This window comes from Epinephelus lanceolatus, chromosome 1 (genome assembly GCF_041903045.1).
Source record: "Epinephelus lanceolatus isolate andai-2023 chromosome 1, ASM4190304v1, whole genome shotgun sequence".
Taxonomy (NCBI): domain Eukaryota; kingdom Metazoa; phylum Chordata; class Actinopteri; order Perciformes; family Serranidae; genus Epinephelus; species Epinephelus lanceolatus.
Window position 1 is genome coordinate 40,365,204 of NC_135734.1, and position 16,400 is coordinate 40,381,603.

The 16,400-nt window shown below is 41.5% G+C and overlaps 1 protein-coding gene across 1 annotated transcript; it reads left to right on the forward strand.

Moving 5' to 3' along the window:
* Positions 1-88: 88 nt before the first annotated feature.
* Positions 89-16,258, forward strand: phtf1 (putative homeodomain transcription factor 1). Its single transcript, XM_033626158.2, has 17 exons — positions 89-406; positions 1,333-1,458; positions 3,269-3,325; positions 3,415-3,484; positions 3,669-3,827; positions 4,524-4,704; positions 4,956-5,076; positions 5,726-5,923; positions 6,048-6,293; positions 7,361-7,489; positions 7,915-8,184; positions 10,460-10,591; positions 10,687-10,773; positions 11,027-11,182; positions 11,345-11,440; positions 13,123-13,248; positions 15,431-16,258. The coding sequence occupies exons 2-17, from the start codon at positions 1,423-1,425 to the stop codon at positions 15,449-15,451; spliced, it is 2,085 nt and encodes a 694-aa protein (XP_033482049.1). The 5' UTR covers positions 89-406; positions 1,333-1,422; the 3' UTR covers positions 15,452-16,258.
* The last annotated feature ends 142 nt before the right edge of the window (positions 16,259-16,400 follow it).

Here is a 16,400-nt window from a genome sequence, read left to right on the forward strand (position 1 = left end):
AATGCCACCTGAGCAAGCGCAATCACCGCCTGAAAGACTGTACTTAGGGAAGAGAGGCCTCCACACAGGCACAACAAACCCCGGAAAAGGGAAGCGGAAGACGGAGCCAAACGTTAAACAAAAAGTGAAGTTAGTAAAGTACAGCGAACCTGAAATAAACGTATCGGTAACTAGACTTGTGCGTACGAAGAAAACAGTTTAGAAATGTGACATTTACGAATCATTAATCGCGTCGAAAAGCGTCAGTTGAGCTGAAGCGCGTAGCTAATAGTTAGCTTAGTTAGACGACAAGACGCCGCAGCGCTCCTGAAACTGATGACAAGAAAGTATTTACCGACCAGTTTGTGATGGTTATTAAAGGTAGCTTCCAGTTTGTGGCCAGTAAACCCGTACTGTTTTATTTCAGGTGAGTTGTTTTAGCCTCATGCTAACGGGCAGCTAGTGTTAGCTAACGTTTACGTGGTTACAAAGGTTTTGTTTACCGTAAACAGATGCTTGCTTCAGAAGTGACCTAACGGTTACACCGTCACAGTGTAGCTACAGCTGACCTTACATTTAGCATTAGTGTCCTCTGTGTACCATTGGTTTTTATTGTGTTGCTTTTATGCAGTGGTGAAAGAAGTACTAGAGCTTTTACTCAACCAAAAGTATCAGTACCAGAGTGTAAAAATACTGAGCTACAAGTAAAAGTCCTGCATTCAAAACCTCAAACGTTACTCACGTTACTTAAGTAAAAGTACATGTGTGTTTGTGTTAACTATAGCCTACCAAGAGTACCAATAGTAGCAGTACCCACGGTGCAGGATAGCCTATTTCAGAATATAATTAATGATGCATTCATGTCTAAGCATCACTACTCATTGCAGCTGGTACAGGTGAGGCAAAGTCCAACTACTTTATGTACTGCCAGGTTGGTTAATCAATAATACTCCATATTTGTTGATTAGATTTTGTATGGAATATGTAAAGTAACTTGTAACTAGTGTTGTCAGATAAACATATTGAATTAAAAAGTATATGTAAGTGGATTTACTACCTGGTAGTTTATATATGTAATATCATAATTTATAAATGGATTGATATGAATAATAATTATTAATATAAATCTGAAAAGTAACTATAGCTCTCAGACAAGTGTAGTTGAGAATAAGAACAATATTTCCATCTGAGATTTTGTGAAGTAGAAGTATGAAATAGCATAAAATGTAAATTCTCAAAGTACAAGTGCCTTGAAATTGTACTTATGCACAGTATTTGAGTAAATGTACTCATTTACAATACACCAGTGCTTTTATGTCAGGTTCAATGTGTTCATGCCCCTTTTTTGTTCAGTGAACAAATCTGGATTTCTGCCCAGCGCTCTCTGTTTCCTGCGCTCTTTGTGAAATGACCTGACTGCGACTTCACTGGTTCCAGCATCAGATGACAATGGCCAGAATAGCCTGGTATCAAGAGAAGGTAAGACAAATACTTTGTTGTTAAAGACCTGCTTTTAAAATTTAATTTGCACAGTTAAAAGCTTTTTTTAATCCTGTGGATTTTGTGATAATTGGCAAAGAAACAAATACACATCAATGTTATGAATGCATATGTGTGAAATTTGGGGGGATTGATGTAGAGCGTGTTCTCCAAAGGATGTGCACGACTTAGATTTAGTCACTGAAAACATTCTCGCACAGACAGAAACACTTATTCATCCACTAATTAATATTAGTTGTCTTGTTTTCTCTCTACTGCCTGCTCTTTTGTTTGTTTCTATTATCACTCCTTCCACAAATATCATTAATGACTCAAATACTTAATTGCCCAAACCAACTGCACACAGCTGCTTCCCTATCATCACAATCATTCACCACAAATCTTCTCCATGCACATCTACAGTTTATTCCTCTATTGACATATTCTATTGTTGTTAACCTGGACCCACCCCTACCTTTCTATCTGTTTTCAATTCCTGTGCTTTTGTTATTGCAGAACATTACATATATGTATGATAAAAAGGCAAATTTTATTTCACAAATGCTAATGGTCTCAGAGAGAACCAGCACACACTAATTCAAGACTGGGATTTATATATGTGACAGGGACACTGCTTATAGATCAACAACAACAACACTCTCTGTTTACCTTTCCTGTTTTTGTCTGATAGCGTACAAACCAAATGAATTTGGTAAAAACAGGTGTGACTTCTTCAACAGGTTAACATATGTTAAAACACGTAGAGGGATGTTTACTGAGCCTGACAGAACTCAAAGCCGCCAGCGGCACAAAATTGTGCTTCCCTATGATTTTTTTTTTAAGTCTTCTTAAGAGCTCAGCTGTGTTTCATCTGATTTGCATAAAATGTCAATAAGATCTGACGCCAGGCTTCAGGCCTGTGGTGACATGTCTGAAAAGCAGGGGAGCGCAGAAGAAAGTGTTTTCTGCTGATGAACTTGGAGTAATGTGCAATCAAAAGAGTCGCATCTTTTATCCTCTTGATGTGATTTACAATGGTTTATTTTGAAATTTTTCATCATGTTGATGTGAGTGAGGCTCTTGATGTGAAGTCTTTAAACACCAGATGGAAATTTCTTTGGTTAATATTCATTTTTAAATCTGTTCATTTTAATTACCCACTTTATTTGAAGCAGTTTTTACAGCCTTATACCTCAGTGTGTTTATTAAGACACTCAGATCAGCTCTGTTCCCTCAGTCAGAAACATGTAAAAGAACATTGTGTTTTATGGCTTCATTGGAATAACTCACCAGGAATGACATCAGAGATTTAGTCCAAAGTACACTGGAACACACGGACTAAAGGCAACAACCTTGTTTTGAGGGCTAATGTTTTGACAGCAGTTGCATCTTCATCATAGTCACGAGTAATGTACCATAATTTAAACAGTGACTTTGAACTGGGCAGCAGTAGCTCAGGCCATAGGGACTTGGGTTGGGAACCAGAGGGTCGCTGGTCCAAGTCCCTGTCCGGACCAAATATGGAGTGTCGACCGGTGGCTGGAGAGGTCCCACACTGCCTCCTGGGCACCGCCGAGCTGCCCCTGAGCGAGGCAACTGCTCAGGGCGCCTGTCCAAGGCAGACCTTGCTCTGACATCTCTCCATTTAATGCATGTATAGGTCCTGTTTGTGCATGTGTGTGTATTTTATATGACATTTTAACTGGGGAAAACCTTGGTGCAGCAAATATGAGCTCACTCAATTTGACTAATAACCTCTATAGTGTTTCATTTTTAGGAAATGATGCTAAAACTTATGTTGTTGCTACAGATCGGGGCCTACGATCAACAAGTCTGGGAAAAATCTCTGGAGCAGGCGGATCTAAACGTAAGACATCTACAAGTCTGTGTGAAGAAATAAATATCTGTGTATTTGTTTTGTGCTTTTCGCACTGATACCATTCGTTGTTCATTTAGGGTTTGGACAGCAAACCAAGGAAGACGTGTCAAATCAAGCCAGACCTCATCGATGTCGACTTAGTAAGAGGTGAAGATCAGTAAAGAGTAGTTTTTTCTTGCTTTAGCCTCTATAATGAGAGTTAAACAATAAGCAGCAACAAAAACAAACAGGACTATGTATGGCTGAGAGATATAGTCATATATGTATATATGTAATGAATGTAATGGTTTCGGTGAAGCTGTGTAAGAGACTTCCTCATTTCTCCTTTCAGGATCAACATTCAGCAAAGCCAAACCAGAGAGTCCCTGGACAGCTCTGACTCGGAAGGGTCTGGTCAGAGTGCTGCTGTTCCCGTTCTTCTTCCAGTGGTGGATCCAGGTGACCTCCAAGTCCATCTCCTCATGCATCCTTGTACTGTACTTCATGCAAGGTTAGCTCACCATTTCTTATCTAATCTTATTCACACTGGGGCTGAGTCTCTCGGGAAAATTCCCTAAATTTGAAAATTACCTCAGAAATTTACACGATGACAAGAACCAGGACTCAAGTAACACACCATTATTGTACTGAAACAAATTGTAAATGTGTGTGGAGAGTTGTGTAACTGTATCCAATTCATGTCCGTAATTGATTAGTAGTTGTGGCCACGGATGTATACTCAGACGCTGCACTGAGTGCTTCGCCCCATTTCCCTCCTTGTCCACTGTCTTACTGGCCTCCACGCTGCAGCCATCACTCTCTTCCTGCCTCCTGTCATCCTCTGACATTCAAACGTCAATCCACTCCTATCAGCTGACCTGACGTCACCTCAGCGACATTTTGAGAGTGTGTCGTTCTGCAGCAACAGTGAAAACACAAAGGGTTTTGGTCTTTGCTAAGCCTTGGAAAAACACACACTCTGTCATTAAAGGAAGTGTAGAAAATTCCCGCTTCTTATTTTATATATGTACTCAGTTCAGTGTCTCCATTTGTCACAGTTTACGTTCAGTTGTGTGCAACAATAAGCGTGTTACCCATCACACCTGAGCAGCACAGAAAGACCTCATTAGCAAGCATGAATTCAGTTATAATGGCTCCCCTAAGAAACCGTTTTGTTTGCTGTTGCCAAATGTTTTGCTCCCCTCAGTGGCAGCCGTGGTGCTGTACTTGGAGGTCCCTGGGGCGAGTGCCAGTGAGGTGTTTGGACCCATGTGTCTGATGCTGCTGCTGGGTACCGTGCACTGCCAGATTGTGTCGACCGAGTCCAGCCGGTGGCCCTCGGGCAGTCCAGCTGCCAGCTGCACCACCAGCCCTGCTCGCAGACGGAGGTGGTTTTCTCATTGTTAGGCACTGCACACTCATTTGCCTTTACAAACACACTCTCACCTCTTGGCACCTGAATACACTCCCGCATTACGCACAAGACTTCTAATCAACCAAAAGTTATTCCAGTCACTAAAGCCTTTCTCATTCTCTTGATAATTCTGTCACTCCTCTGTGGGTTGAGCTCATTTTTGTGATGCGTGCTGTATCTTCAATCTCTTGTCTTTGACTGTTATTGTTACTCTGTCTCCTTCAGGCCGAGGAAGGGCAGAGGGCTGAAAAAATCAGAAGAAAAGAATGACAGCGGGGACACAGAGCAGCAGGGGCCTTGGCAGTTTGAAGAAAGCCAGCGATTATACAGGACTGAAGAGAGGAGGGTAGAGTTACTCATCTCACTAGTCAGTCTCAGTGCTGTGGTATGAAGGGACCAATTTACAGTGTGTCAGCTGTAAAAAAACAGACAATAAATACAGGTGGGGGTTATTGGAAAAGCAGTCAGAATAAAAATTCTGCGTCTGCAGTCAAGATTCAGCATTACTTAGCCTCTGGCTGATGTTTAACTGATCTGTAATATCTTCATTTTTCATTGTTTTGTTTGTTGTCTCAGCATCTGTAGAAAGCCAGACAGATTCCAACACCTGTATCTTTAATGCAATCGATGACCCTCCTCGACTGTGACTATAGCTTGTAATAAATATCAGAATCTTTATTGACATTTTATTTACTTTAGCGCTATTGTACTTCATTAGATTGTCAAGTGGTCTTGTTATTTTGGTGATTTCCTGTCATGCAGGATTGTGTTCAAAGCTGCTTCTGCCTTAAGGTCTTTAATTCCACTTGAACAAAATGTGTATGTTAAGTTTTGACATCATGATGGGTGCAGGAGGCTCATCTCTCTGTACAGCACCATTTGCAGAAGGAGCGAGCTCAAATCTGTCAAAAGTGCTCTCAAGTGTTTCTGTGTTGTGCAGAGTGGAGAAACAAATGACTTTTAAGATGTCTGTGTGTTTGGATATTCTCTTACAGACCAAAAGAAAGTCAGGATTTGGGGCATCCGATGAGCTCTCCAGTGAGGAAGAAGAGGGCATACAACCAGTGGAAGTCACCCTTCCAGTACCTCTTCAAGAGAGGCAGCCTTCTCCAACCTGGCCGACATCTGCACCGGTGCCCTCTGTTAGGAAGAGAAACCTAAAGTCTAACCCCAAACCCATAGTAAGACCTCAGGTAAACCTCACTGTCACACTGTGTCTTAAATGAATCTGGAGTTAAACGTTTACTGTCAATTCGTTGTGTGTTCCTGATACAGAACAAGCATGATTTAAAACAACTCTTTATGTACTGAAAACAGGAAGTGAGCGGGGCCTCCATCAAAGTGAAACCTCGAGAGGTGGAGCGCCTCAGGCCGAGCGTAGGCTCTCGTCCGGCCTCCGACACTGATGACACGCTGTGGGAGGAGCTTCTCCAAGGGCCAGACACCGGCTCCACGGGGAGCAGCGACAGTGAGGCGAACGGGAGGTACAACGCTGGCATGACGCTCCCACAAACCACCACTCTGAGCAGTGACGATGAGAGCCTTCAGCAGGGAATCACTGGAGTAAGATCACCAAAAATCTAAAATACTCTCGACTGGTTCTGTCATAAAACATTTCCTGAATCAACATGTTAAAGGTTAAGTTCTGTATTTTTCAATCTGGACCCTTTTTTCCCATGTTTTTGTGTCTAAGTGACCAATGGGAACAACAATTTCTAAAACTGGTCCAGTATTCAGTGAGACTGCTGCAGCGAAATAGGCTGCAATTTAATGTTAATGGACAGCATTCACTGTCAATTTACATCCTCTAAAAGTTGTTTTTACCATTGAAAGTCTCTGATTATTATTTTACGTGTCTGACAACATAATGAAAAAGATCCCTGCAGAGATAGACCTGTTTATTAAAGAGTAAGATCATTTTTGTTTAACCAGAAACAGCTCCAAACTCACTATCAGCAAACCTGCCAGCCTCCATTTACATAAGACTAATTTTATCATCATAAAACACACTTAATTTAGAGTTGACAGAAACAAAATGAAACTTGCAAAAATTGTCTTGGTTCACCTTTCCACTGTCCCAACAGTCGCCAACTCTGGTTTGGTTGAAATAAACTCTTAATTCACCCAGTAAGATGTAAGAACATGCTGCCTCTATACATGCTAAAATTACTGTTTTTTTAAATGGAGTCTGGTGCTTTTGGACGATTTCCGGGCTGTTTCTGGTTACACAAAATGGATCTTACTCTTGAACAGAAAGGTCTGTCTCTGTAGGGATCCTTTCCAAAATGTTGTCAGACAACTGACAGAATCTGAGCCTGTCAGTGGCAAAAACAAACACTTTTAGTGGACTTAAAGAGACAGTGCACAAATGCCCCAAGTGGTCACACTGCAGTTTGTTCAGATGCTGACAGCTGCAGCGGTCTCATTCAATACTGGACCAGTTTCAAAGATTGTTGTCTCTTGGACACAAAAACATGTGTCTGTCCCAGTCAGTCAAAATTCCATGTGGGACTTTTTGTTGACTGTGACCATCTTCTATAATCTGAATTTAGCTTAAGCCCATTGCAGTACTCCACACCGCACTGGAAACCATCAGTTAACTGGACCTTATTTATTGTGTTTGATTTCAGAACCAGCTGTCGTGGCTGCAGGCGTGTCACCCATCCAAGGACCGTGTCAGTGCCATAATATGGGAGCAGGGCGAGTGTAAGAAAATAGACATGTCAGTATTGGAGATCAGTGGGATCATCCTCACACGGGTACACACTATCCTCCTTGTGTTGGTGTTAATTTAATGATTGCTTGTAGCTACATACCCTAAATAAGCGTGTGAAGCATAATGCAAGTGTAATAATGCAGATTTTTAAGTTCAGTATTTACAAACTATCTTCCAGTTTATCTGCCACACAGTCATGTAGTGTAAGTATAGCTTCTTCAGTAATGAAATAAAGAGGCAGATAAAACTTTACATGTTCATTAAGATGCCAAAGTGTGATATTCTCACTCTCTTGAACATTAAGCTGTCTGACATGTGTAATTACTTGTAGACTTTGGCAAAATCATACAAAGCTGTGATCATTAACACGGTGATATCTGAGTCGCTGTAGCTTTTATCAGCATAAAAATGTGGCAGCATAACAAGATGCCTCCTGTCTCTCTCTCTGTATCTCATGTTTCATCACAGGTGAAGATGGTGGAGCAGGGTATGGGTTACCTTGTGCTTGGCGGGCTGATGACTGCCACCCTGGCACTGCTTCCCTTCGCCTTCCGCTTGGCTCAGCGTCTGGACATGTCGAGCCTTGGCTCCCTGTCCCTGAAAGAGCTGGGAGAAATGGCCATTGGGCAGCATGATGCCCAGGCCTACACCTTTTTCTTTATCACGGCGGTGCAGAGAGTCTGCCTCACAGGGCTGTTCTTCTTCATGATGTGTGTGGCGGAGAGAACGTACAAACAGGTGAGCGCTGACTTTGTATTGTTTGCTGTTTATTTCCAGCAATGCCTTTCCATTATATTTATATTTTAGATTTAAACTGTTTCCATTTTAACACATTGAACCTGATTTATACAATTTTCTGTCAGAAGTCACACTCCTTTATCTCAGTATCGTAACCCAGTTAAATCTGAATACACAGACGTGACACATATTGTTAGATTCAGCTGGATTTACACCTTCTGGGGTTTTCAATATCTCATATAAACGTCTTTGAATCTTCTTAGAAATCATAGAAAGAAAATGCTCCATTTATCCTTAGCTCTTGCCGCATAATGGCAATATTTGTGATTTTTCTTCAGTATCAGAGCTAATCCCCTGATAGTTGGCTGTACATTTATGGTTACAGTGTAAACAGGAACTGCTAATAGCTAATTTGGGAAGACTTTTCATCGTTCATTAGCAAAAGAAATATTGATTTGAAAGAAGAGCCAAAGGTGTAGCCTACAGCTATCTCACTAACAGCATGGCGTTATTATACGTCCTGCTTGAATCCCCCAAAGCATTTTGGTAACTGCTCGGAAGCTTTATATTATTGCCCCAAATTGAAGTAGGAGACAGTGGTGACAAAATCCAATAAAGTTATATTGTATCAGTTTTGCACTGTCAGTATATTTTTTTACATTCCTAGGGCCGTTAATGTCTACATGGATCTTATATCCCAGGAACATGGTCACTCTTATCTATCTCCTCCTGTACAGATATTGGCCTTTCTGGAAAACCTTTCAGCACACTGGCACAAAACCTCAAACACCTTATTCTTAAATTAACAATACACAATATGGCATGTCTGGCTGGACATTTAATGACTGCTTAATGTAAACTGAGGGAGTGAAAAGCGAGGAAGTATTATTGCAGCTGATTGTGGGTTGTTAACCCATCCACACACATCAGTCCAGTTATTCACTAGTGTTAGCTGGTCTTCCCTCTAGTGGCAGATCAGAAGCACTGAAACAGAATCACCCACTTGACTCTGTGCAGGCCTGCTTACCTCTGACTGCGTTTCATTAGTCGTTCAACATGTCCTTGTTGACTTGCCCACGGGGGAATCCCAGCAGCCATTTGTCTGAAAAACTGGAGTGAAGTTGGTGAGATCGACCCTTCAAAGGGCTGAGGGAACAAGTCGATAACGGTGGTTACTAACCGTAATTAGGTGGCGTTAATATGTAAAGCACTTGTTGCACTAGCAGACGAATAAACTGATAAATAAATAAAATGATAATTAAAAATAAAATTAAATAAATTCACTATTCGACATGCTTTTCAGTCTCAGATCTATCCTAATACTTCTTTTATTGCCCTGTGCTCTTTCTCGCACTCTGAGTTCCTCAGATGCATCTTCTCTTATTCCCAAGTCTAGATTAATTCACAAAGGTGATGAAGCCTTCGCAGTCAGAGCACCTCAATTTTGGAATGACCTGCCCCAGGAGATCAGGGCTGCAAACTCAGTCTCATCTTTTAAATCACTTCTGAAAACCTATTTGTTTAAAACTGCCTTCTGGTGATTTTTTTTAACTGCTTTATTATTGCGTGTTTTGCTCTGTGTATTCTCTTATCTTGTTTTATTTGCTTTGTAACTGTGTTTTGAAAGGTGCTATAGAAATAAAGTTTAATATTATTGTTTTTATATGTCTTATAGGTCTGTATAGGCAGGCTTACATGTGTACACTCACCTATTAGCAGTTAATTTCCATAGTCAATCTCATTGATAGTTTAATATTTAACTGAAAAAATGCCGTATAACTAATTGCAGTTAATATTTACTCACATTGTTGTTCTGTTCAGCATGTGTGATCTCTTCTTTTATGGTTAGTTATGATTAATCATGATATAGATCAAAAACAGAAATTTCTGAATCAGAAACAGATGTAGCTAATTAATAAGTGCCTAAAATTGTATTGCAATTAGACACAGAAAACTCTTCGTCTCATTGGAAGGAGTCCGCAGGTATGTGTGATGATCTATAAAAAGCAGTTTAGCACTCAGCCTACAACTGGTGGTTGTGCCATCATAGTTTGAGCTGAAAGTATAAAAGCGCCGGTGCATTCCATTTCAGTCCCCTGCTCCTCCCCCGCCCTCTCTGCCGCTGCTCCTTGAATGACCTCAGTGCGATGTATGCTGTTATGTAATGAAAAGGGCTGAGGGCAACTGAATGAGGGGAAGTGGAACTACTGATGAAACGCAGTGTTTGCTTGGTGTTTTGCGTCTCTGACAGTGTACGTCCGTGTTTCCCAAACAGAGACTTTTATTCGCCAAGTTCTTCAGCCACCTCACTTCAGCCCGCAAGGCCAAGAAATCAGAGATCCCTCATTTCAGGCTGAAGAAAGTCCAGAACATAAAGATGTGGTTATCACTCCGCTCTTTTCTCAGGGTTAGTATCTATATTTGTATCATTGTTTCACCACTGAGGGTTGGCATGGACTTGTGTTTGTCACGGTGTGTCACTGAGTTGCTCCTTCATTGCAGAGACGAGGGCCGCAGCGCTCCGTTGACGTCATTGTCTCCACTATCTTCCTTTTGGCGCTCTCCATTTCATTCATCATCTGTGCCCAGGTCAGTTTTATATCCGCCGGAGCAGATCTGATCTGTTTAGAGAACACAAATTTAATAACGTTGTTCAGATAGTGTGAATCTTGCATAGAGGTGAAATAACAGGAAGACAAAACGTGCAACCGTCTAATCTTATTACCTGAGTGAAGATAAAGCTTTGTATGCTCTGCTTGATAAGGAGAAGTCCTAATTTTCACAACAGCAAGTGCTGAGTGCTGCGAGTATGAGCAGTGTTGTTTCTGTTGCTCTCTCTCAGCTTCTGCACAACCACCAGACATTCCTAGAGTCTCTGACAAACTGGGAGCTGATGGTGTGGGCCTCCTCCCTCGTCCTCTTTCTGTTACGGCTGGCCACGCTGGGCTCAGAGACCAACTGCAAATACAGCAACTCCTCAGTGCTGCTCACTGAGCAGGTAAGAGTATGCGTCTGCAAAACACACGGGGTCACAGGTTTGTTTCTCAGTGGCGTCAGCAGCACTACGGGCGACACCATCAGCTGATTCAGTGTTAGGTTTGAATAAATTACTGTGATTTTATTGTACAATTTACAGAATGTAAAACTGTTTTTGTTGCAGATCAATTTGTATCTTAAGATGGAGAAAAAGCCCAACAAGAAAGAGGAACTCAATATAGTGAACAATGTTTTGAAACTAGCAACAAAACTGATGAAGGTAAGCAAACTTTAGCTCCTTTTTTTAGATAAGAAGTTGTCTTATTTATTATAGTGAGTGGCTTTGTCTGAATTATTGTAGTTATTTTCCTTCAGAATACAGTATTCCAACAACATAAAACATCTCACTCATAATTGTTGGTGGTGGGTCCCAGTCCAAAAGTGGGTCGGGGGTCCATTCTAAATGGACTGCAAGTGACTTACCAACGTGTCAAGTTTGTAAAAAACATGATTTATTTTGAAGTACTGGGAATTTCCAACACAGAACTTTTAATTTGAAGTGCTATTTCTTGCTGTAGCATGAGTGACTAACAGACAGCTACTTGACAAAGACAGCAAACTAGCTCAAGGACATGGCCAAATACAAGTATGACACTGAATGTATTAAACTGTGTGAACCTTGAACTAATGACTGAGGAGAAATCTGGACCCTGTGATTGGACCAGTTTGGACCCACTGTGCTTGACTCCATACTATAGCTGCACACAGTTCATCCCAAATTAAAAATACATATTTTTCCTCTTACTTGTGTTATTTATCAGTCTAGATTGTTTTGGTATGAGTTGCTGAGTGTTGGAGATATTGGCTGCAGAGACATCCACTAGAACTACACCCGCCAAACGTATCACCACACAGAAGGAAGCGTGCATCTACTCATGGACAACAGGCTCCTGCTCGAGACAGCGTTAAGGCCTTTGCACATTGAGTCCGTGCTTTCTCATCCGAAATTGTCACACGTCTAATAATAAATACGACTTCACATTTTGTCAATTATGTTCGCATACTAAGTCGTAAATTTTCGTCCATCATTAAAATTTTCAGAACAGGTTCAATCTTCTGCATTTTTGACATCCATCAGAGCCTTTAGAGACGTTGGACCAAGAATCAGTGAAGAAAATGTGGTTTTGGACACAGCAACAAGACAACGAGACAGAAGAACGGTGCGCACAGAATAATTTCATAACTCTGATAGCTCACTTTCAACGGGTCAGATAGTAATATTCAGGTGGATGATGACGAAGAGGAGGAGGAAGTGGACCGCACACAGAATGTGGAGGACAGCTCTGCCCCTTCACGCAGCTGCAGTGCCACATGAAAGACAGGGAGGGAGTGATGACAGCCAGATAGGTAACTTCAAAAGAGCATATGTGTCTTTTCATTTTGTCACGTATTGTGAATTTTCACAACGAATCGAACAATAAAATACATCAGAATCAATATACAAGGTTTCTGTGCTTAAAGATTTTTTCAGATGATGGGTTAAAAATCTGAAAGAAACAGACTCAGAATTCAAAGGTCTTTAGATGTAAACATCCTCCTTGGCTGAGCTGTAACGTTAGCTAGCTCAGTGGTGCTATGTGAGCTAGCAATATATGCACGCTTGGTTCTGCTCCGTGATACGGTTGGTGGGTGTAGCTCAGTAGAAAGAAAATAGTTCCTACGTGAAACTGCTAGAGAGAAGGCTGACATCTCTACGGCTGATATCTCCAATACTCTGCAACTCACACCAAAACAATCTGGAGTGATAATTTTTTTTTCTTAAATGATTCTAATATTTAACAACCTAATCACCTTCTGTACTTAAGTTATGACTGATATTTCAAATAACATCCATTCTAACACCTGTCTTTGACCCATATTGTCAAGTCGAAATGACACTGTGTTCCCTCTCCCCTTCCCCAGGAGCTGGATACTCCATTCAGACTGCTGGGTCTGACCGTGAACCCTCTGATCTACAACATCACCAGAGTGGTCATCCTGTCCGCTGTGTCTGCTGTGGTCAGCGACCTGCTCGGCTTCAACATTAGAGTGAGAGACTTTCTGCTGAATGTGAAAAGAGACACAACAAAACAGATTAAAGGGAGCTCAACTCAGTTTCACACATCAAGTTCAGTTGACCGTCACATGAAGCACAATTCAGCCTGTGAGAGCAGGTTGTAAAATATCTTCTCTGGCTCCAGAGGGAGCTCTCTGGAGTTTGGCTTGGAGACTACAAACATGGGTAGTTACCAGTCAGTTGCATCATGGGAAATTTAGGATCCAGTGATTTTGGTGCTTGTCTAGGGACTTAAACTCACATCATCTTGAGTTCAGCTGCTTCGGCTTGGACAGATTTTAAAATATCCCCATCTTGTGAATACCTGAACTTTATGGAATTGCTATAATACAATGCTGGAGCGGCCTTTAAATGCAAATTATGGAACTTTCCATTTATAGTTTCATATTACACTGTGTGTTGGCCTACAGGGGTATCTTAGTAATATCTCAGAAACCTTCTTGCGTTGGTCATGGCCATCTGGCATGTAAATATCAAGCTACTGTAAGTAAGCATACTGAGGCTTAAAAAATTCAAGAAGAAGAAGAAGAAGAAGAAGAAGAAGAAGAAGAAGAAGAAGAAGAAGAAGAAGAAGAAGAAGAAGAAGAAGAAGAAGAAGAAGAAGAAGAAGAAGAAGAAGAAGAAGAAGAAGAAGAAGAAGAAGAAGAAGAAGAAGGCGGCGGCGGCGGCCTTGGAATTTAAATACTTTCTTACAGAGTAAGACCCTGATCACACAGGAGTCATTTTAGCAGGTGGAGGCGCCTTTTTGTAACTGTTTTTAACGAGAAAAAAGCTTTTTGCTGCTTTTGTTTCTGAGCTCTCTGCGCCTGGCTTTTTTGCGTGAGTGCTCTGAGCCCCTCAGGTAGAAGAAACTTCAACTCAGAGCGGAAAAGCACCCAACATCATCTCTTTTTCATCATGGTCATGACGGCAAGTTTACAGTTGACCAACAATGGAGGAGAAACTGGTGGTAGCAGTTGCTGGATACCCAGAGCTATACAGCCCGATGATAGACAGTAGACATGCGCTCCACACTTTTGATGAGGGTCGCTCGAAAGAAATGACTTATTTTAAGGTGTTGCTTGACATGTTCCTGTCATGTAGTGCACCTGGAGGACTTTGAATGTTGCGGACATCATATTTTGTCGCCATGGAAATAGAAGTCTTCAATCCACATCAATTCCGACCTGCAGTCAGCATCTCTCACCAGAGTAGCTAGCATCTGTTAGCAGCAGCTGTCAGGGAGCTGAGAGGACAGCGGCCGGTCAAACTTTCTTCACCAGGCTGACTGACAGCAGACATTTACTGAACCAAAATAGTTTTCATATCAGCTTCACAGGAAGAAGTCAATAGTGTTTCTGTTATTGATTCACTGATATTATGTCCTAGCCCATCATAGTGAGTGATGGGAATCTGCCGCACACAGACTGACTGGGAGCACATCAGTCAATGAGGATACAGCTCAGTTAAAAACACATGTACAGAAGGAAATTTGTGCGATTTAAACAAATGTCTGTGCAGATGACGCTTCACTAAATGTGACTGGAAAAGCCTCACAGTGTTAAAAAAAAAAACAAACCATGGAGATGACTTAAAACCTTTCACTGAAGCATAACTTGAGAGTGGTGCACAGCTGTTTGTTTTCTGTCGAGTGACACTTATCAAAAGTGTTGAGCACTCAACCATAAATCAGCAACTTCTACTGTGTACCTCACATGTGTCTGTGCCAGATGTAGCTCGGGCCAGCAGGCAGTTAGCCTAGCTTAGCATAAAGACTGGAAGCAGGGGGAAACATCTAGCCTGGCTGCCTCCTCTAGTGTCACCTCTAATGTTCGCTTATCAACCACAGCTTATAGTTTTTAATTTATGTTTGTGTACGGATTACACCAAAGACATGCATCAGGTTGATCAATGATCTTAAGGTGTTATTTTGAACTTTGAACAGCTGTTATGCTCAGATAAGATGACCCAATTGCCTCCTGGCTCTGGCTCCATGTTTATTGCACAGACATGAGACTTGTATTGATCAAAACTCTTCATGAAGTGTACTTCACAAAATGTTTAACTGTACCTGTAACGAGGGATGCACCACTGTAGATGATGCTGCATTCTGACCTGATTATGTGTCTGTGTTTTTCTCTAATCAAAGCTCCATCTCTTCTGCTTCATTTCCAGCTGTGGAAAATCAAGCCTTAATGTGAAAACAGCAAACCACTAACAGTCGGACACTGGAGACCAGAGGCTCCCCTCGTCTGCTGCACACAGCGTCTCATCTACAAAAACAAAAAGTGCAAACCTACTGACTGTGTATTCATTGTCTGTGCCTTCCAGCTGAAACTTCTGTCTTAAAAGAGTTTCATCAGGCATCCACAAGCCTGAGACGCTCTGACAATCGCTCACACACACACACACATCATTACTGGCGGCTCAGCTGGCGTCCATGCGCCATGTCACTAACCCAGTGCCTAACCTCTGACCCTTGAATGTCCCTCAGTGTGTGGTTAGATATAGCAGTGCGTTTGAGGTCTGTGATCATGTCAGGCTTCTGTGGCATCCAGATTTTCCAAGTGTGACCTGTGCAGATGTGTGGACACAATGTGAAGTGTAAACGCAGACCATAATTTAGATAGTTTTAGTCTTACTCCCTGATGTGTCTCATCAGTGTAACTAACTGTAAAACAAGCTGCGTGCTATCTAAAGCCGGTGAATCAAAAATGGGCTGCGAGCTTCATGAGATGAATTTTCACGGGACTGAACTTTGATTTCAACCTTTTGTACTATTTAAAGAGGAAACATTGTGATTGTAAGTGGGCTTTATTTATTTGGGGATTCTGTTTTAGCACAAACTTGTGATGGTACCTGTAAAGTCATGATGAGTCTCTGACCACTGTCTGTCTCTTGTGTCGAGGACCATTATTGAATGAAATAACTATGCAACGTTTGTATAGTTATGCTTAAAGACAATGTTTGATAAAGGTGAATAAATGTTTTTCATGCACGGATCAGGTTCCTCTGCAGAGCCCTCTCTGTATCCTTTCTCGGCACTTTTAAATTAGGGATAGTGTTGCAGTGCGTTGACGTATGATCTATTATCAACGTTACGGTAGGAACAAAAAATATGACGTAGAGGCACACCTCCAGCTTG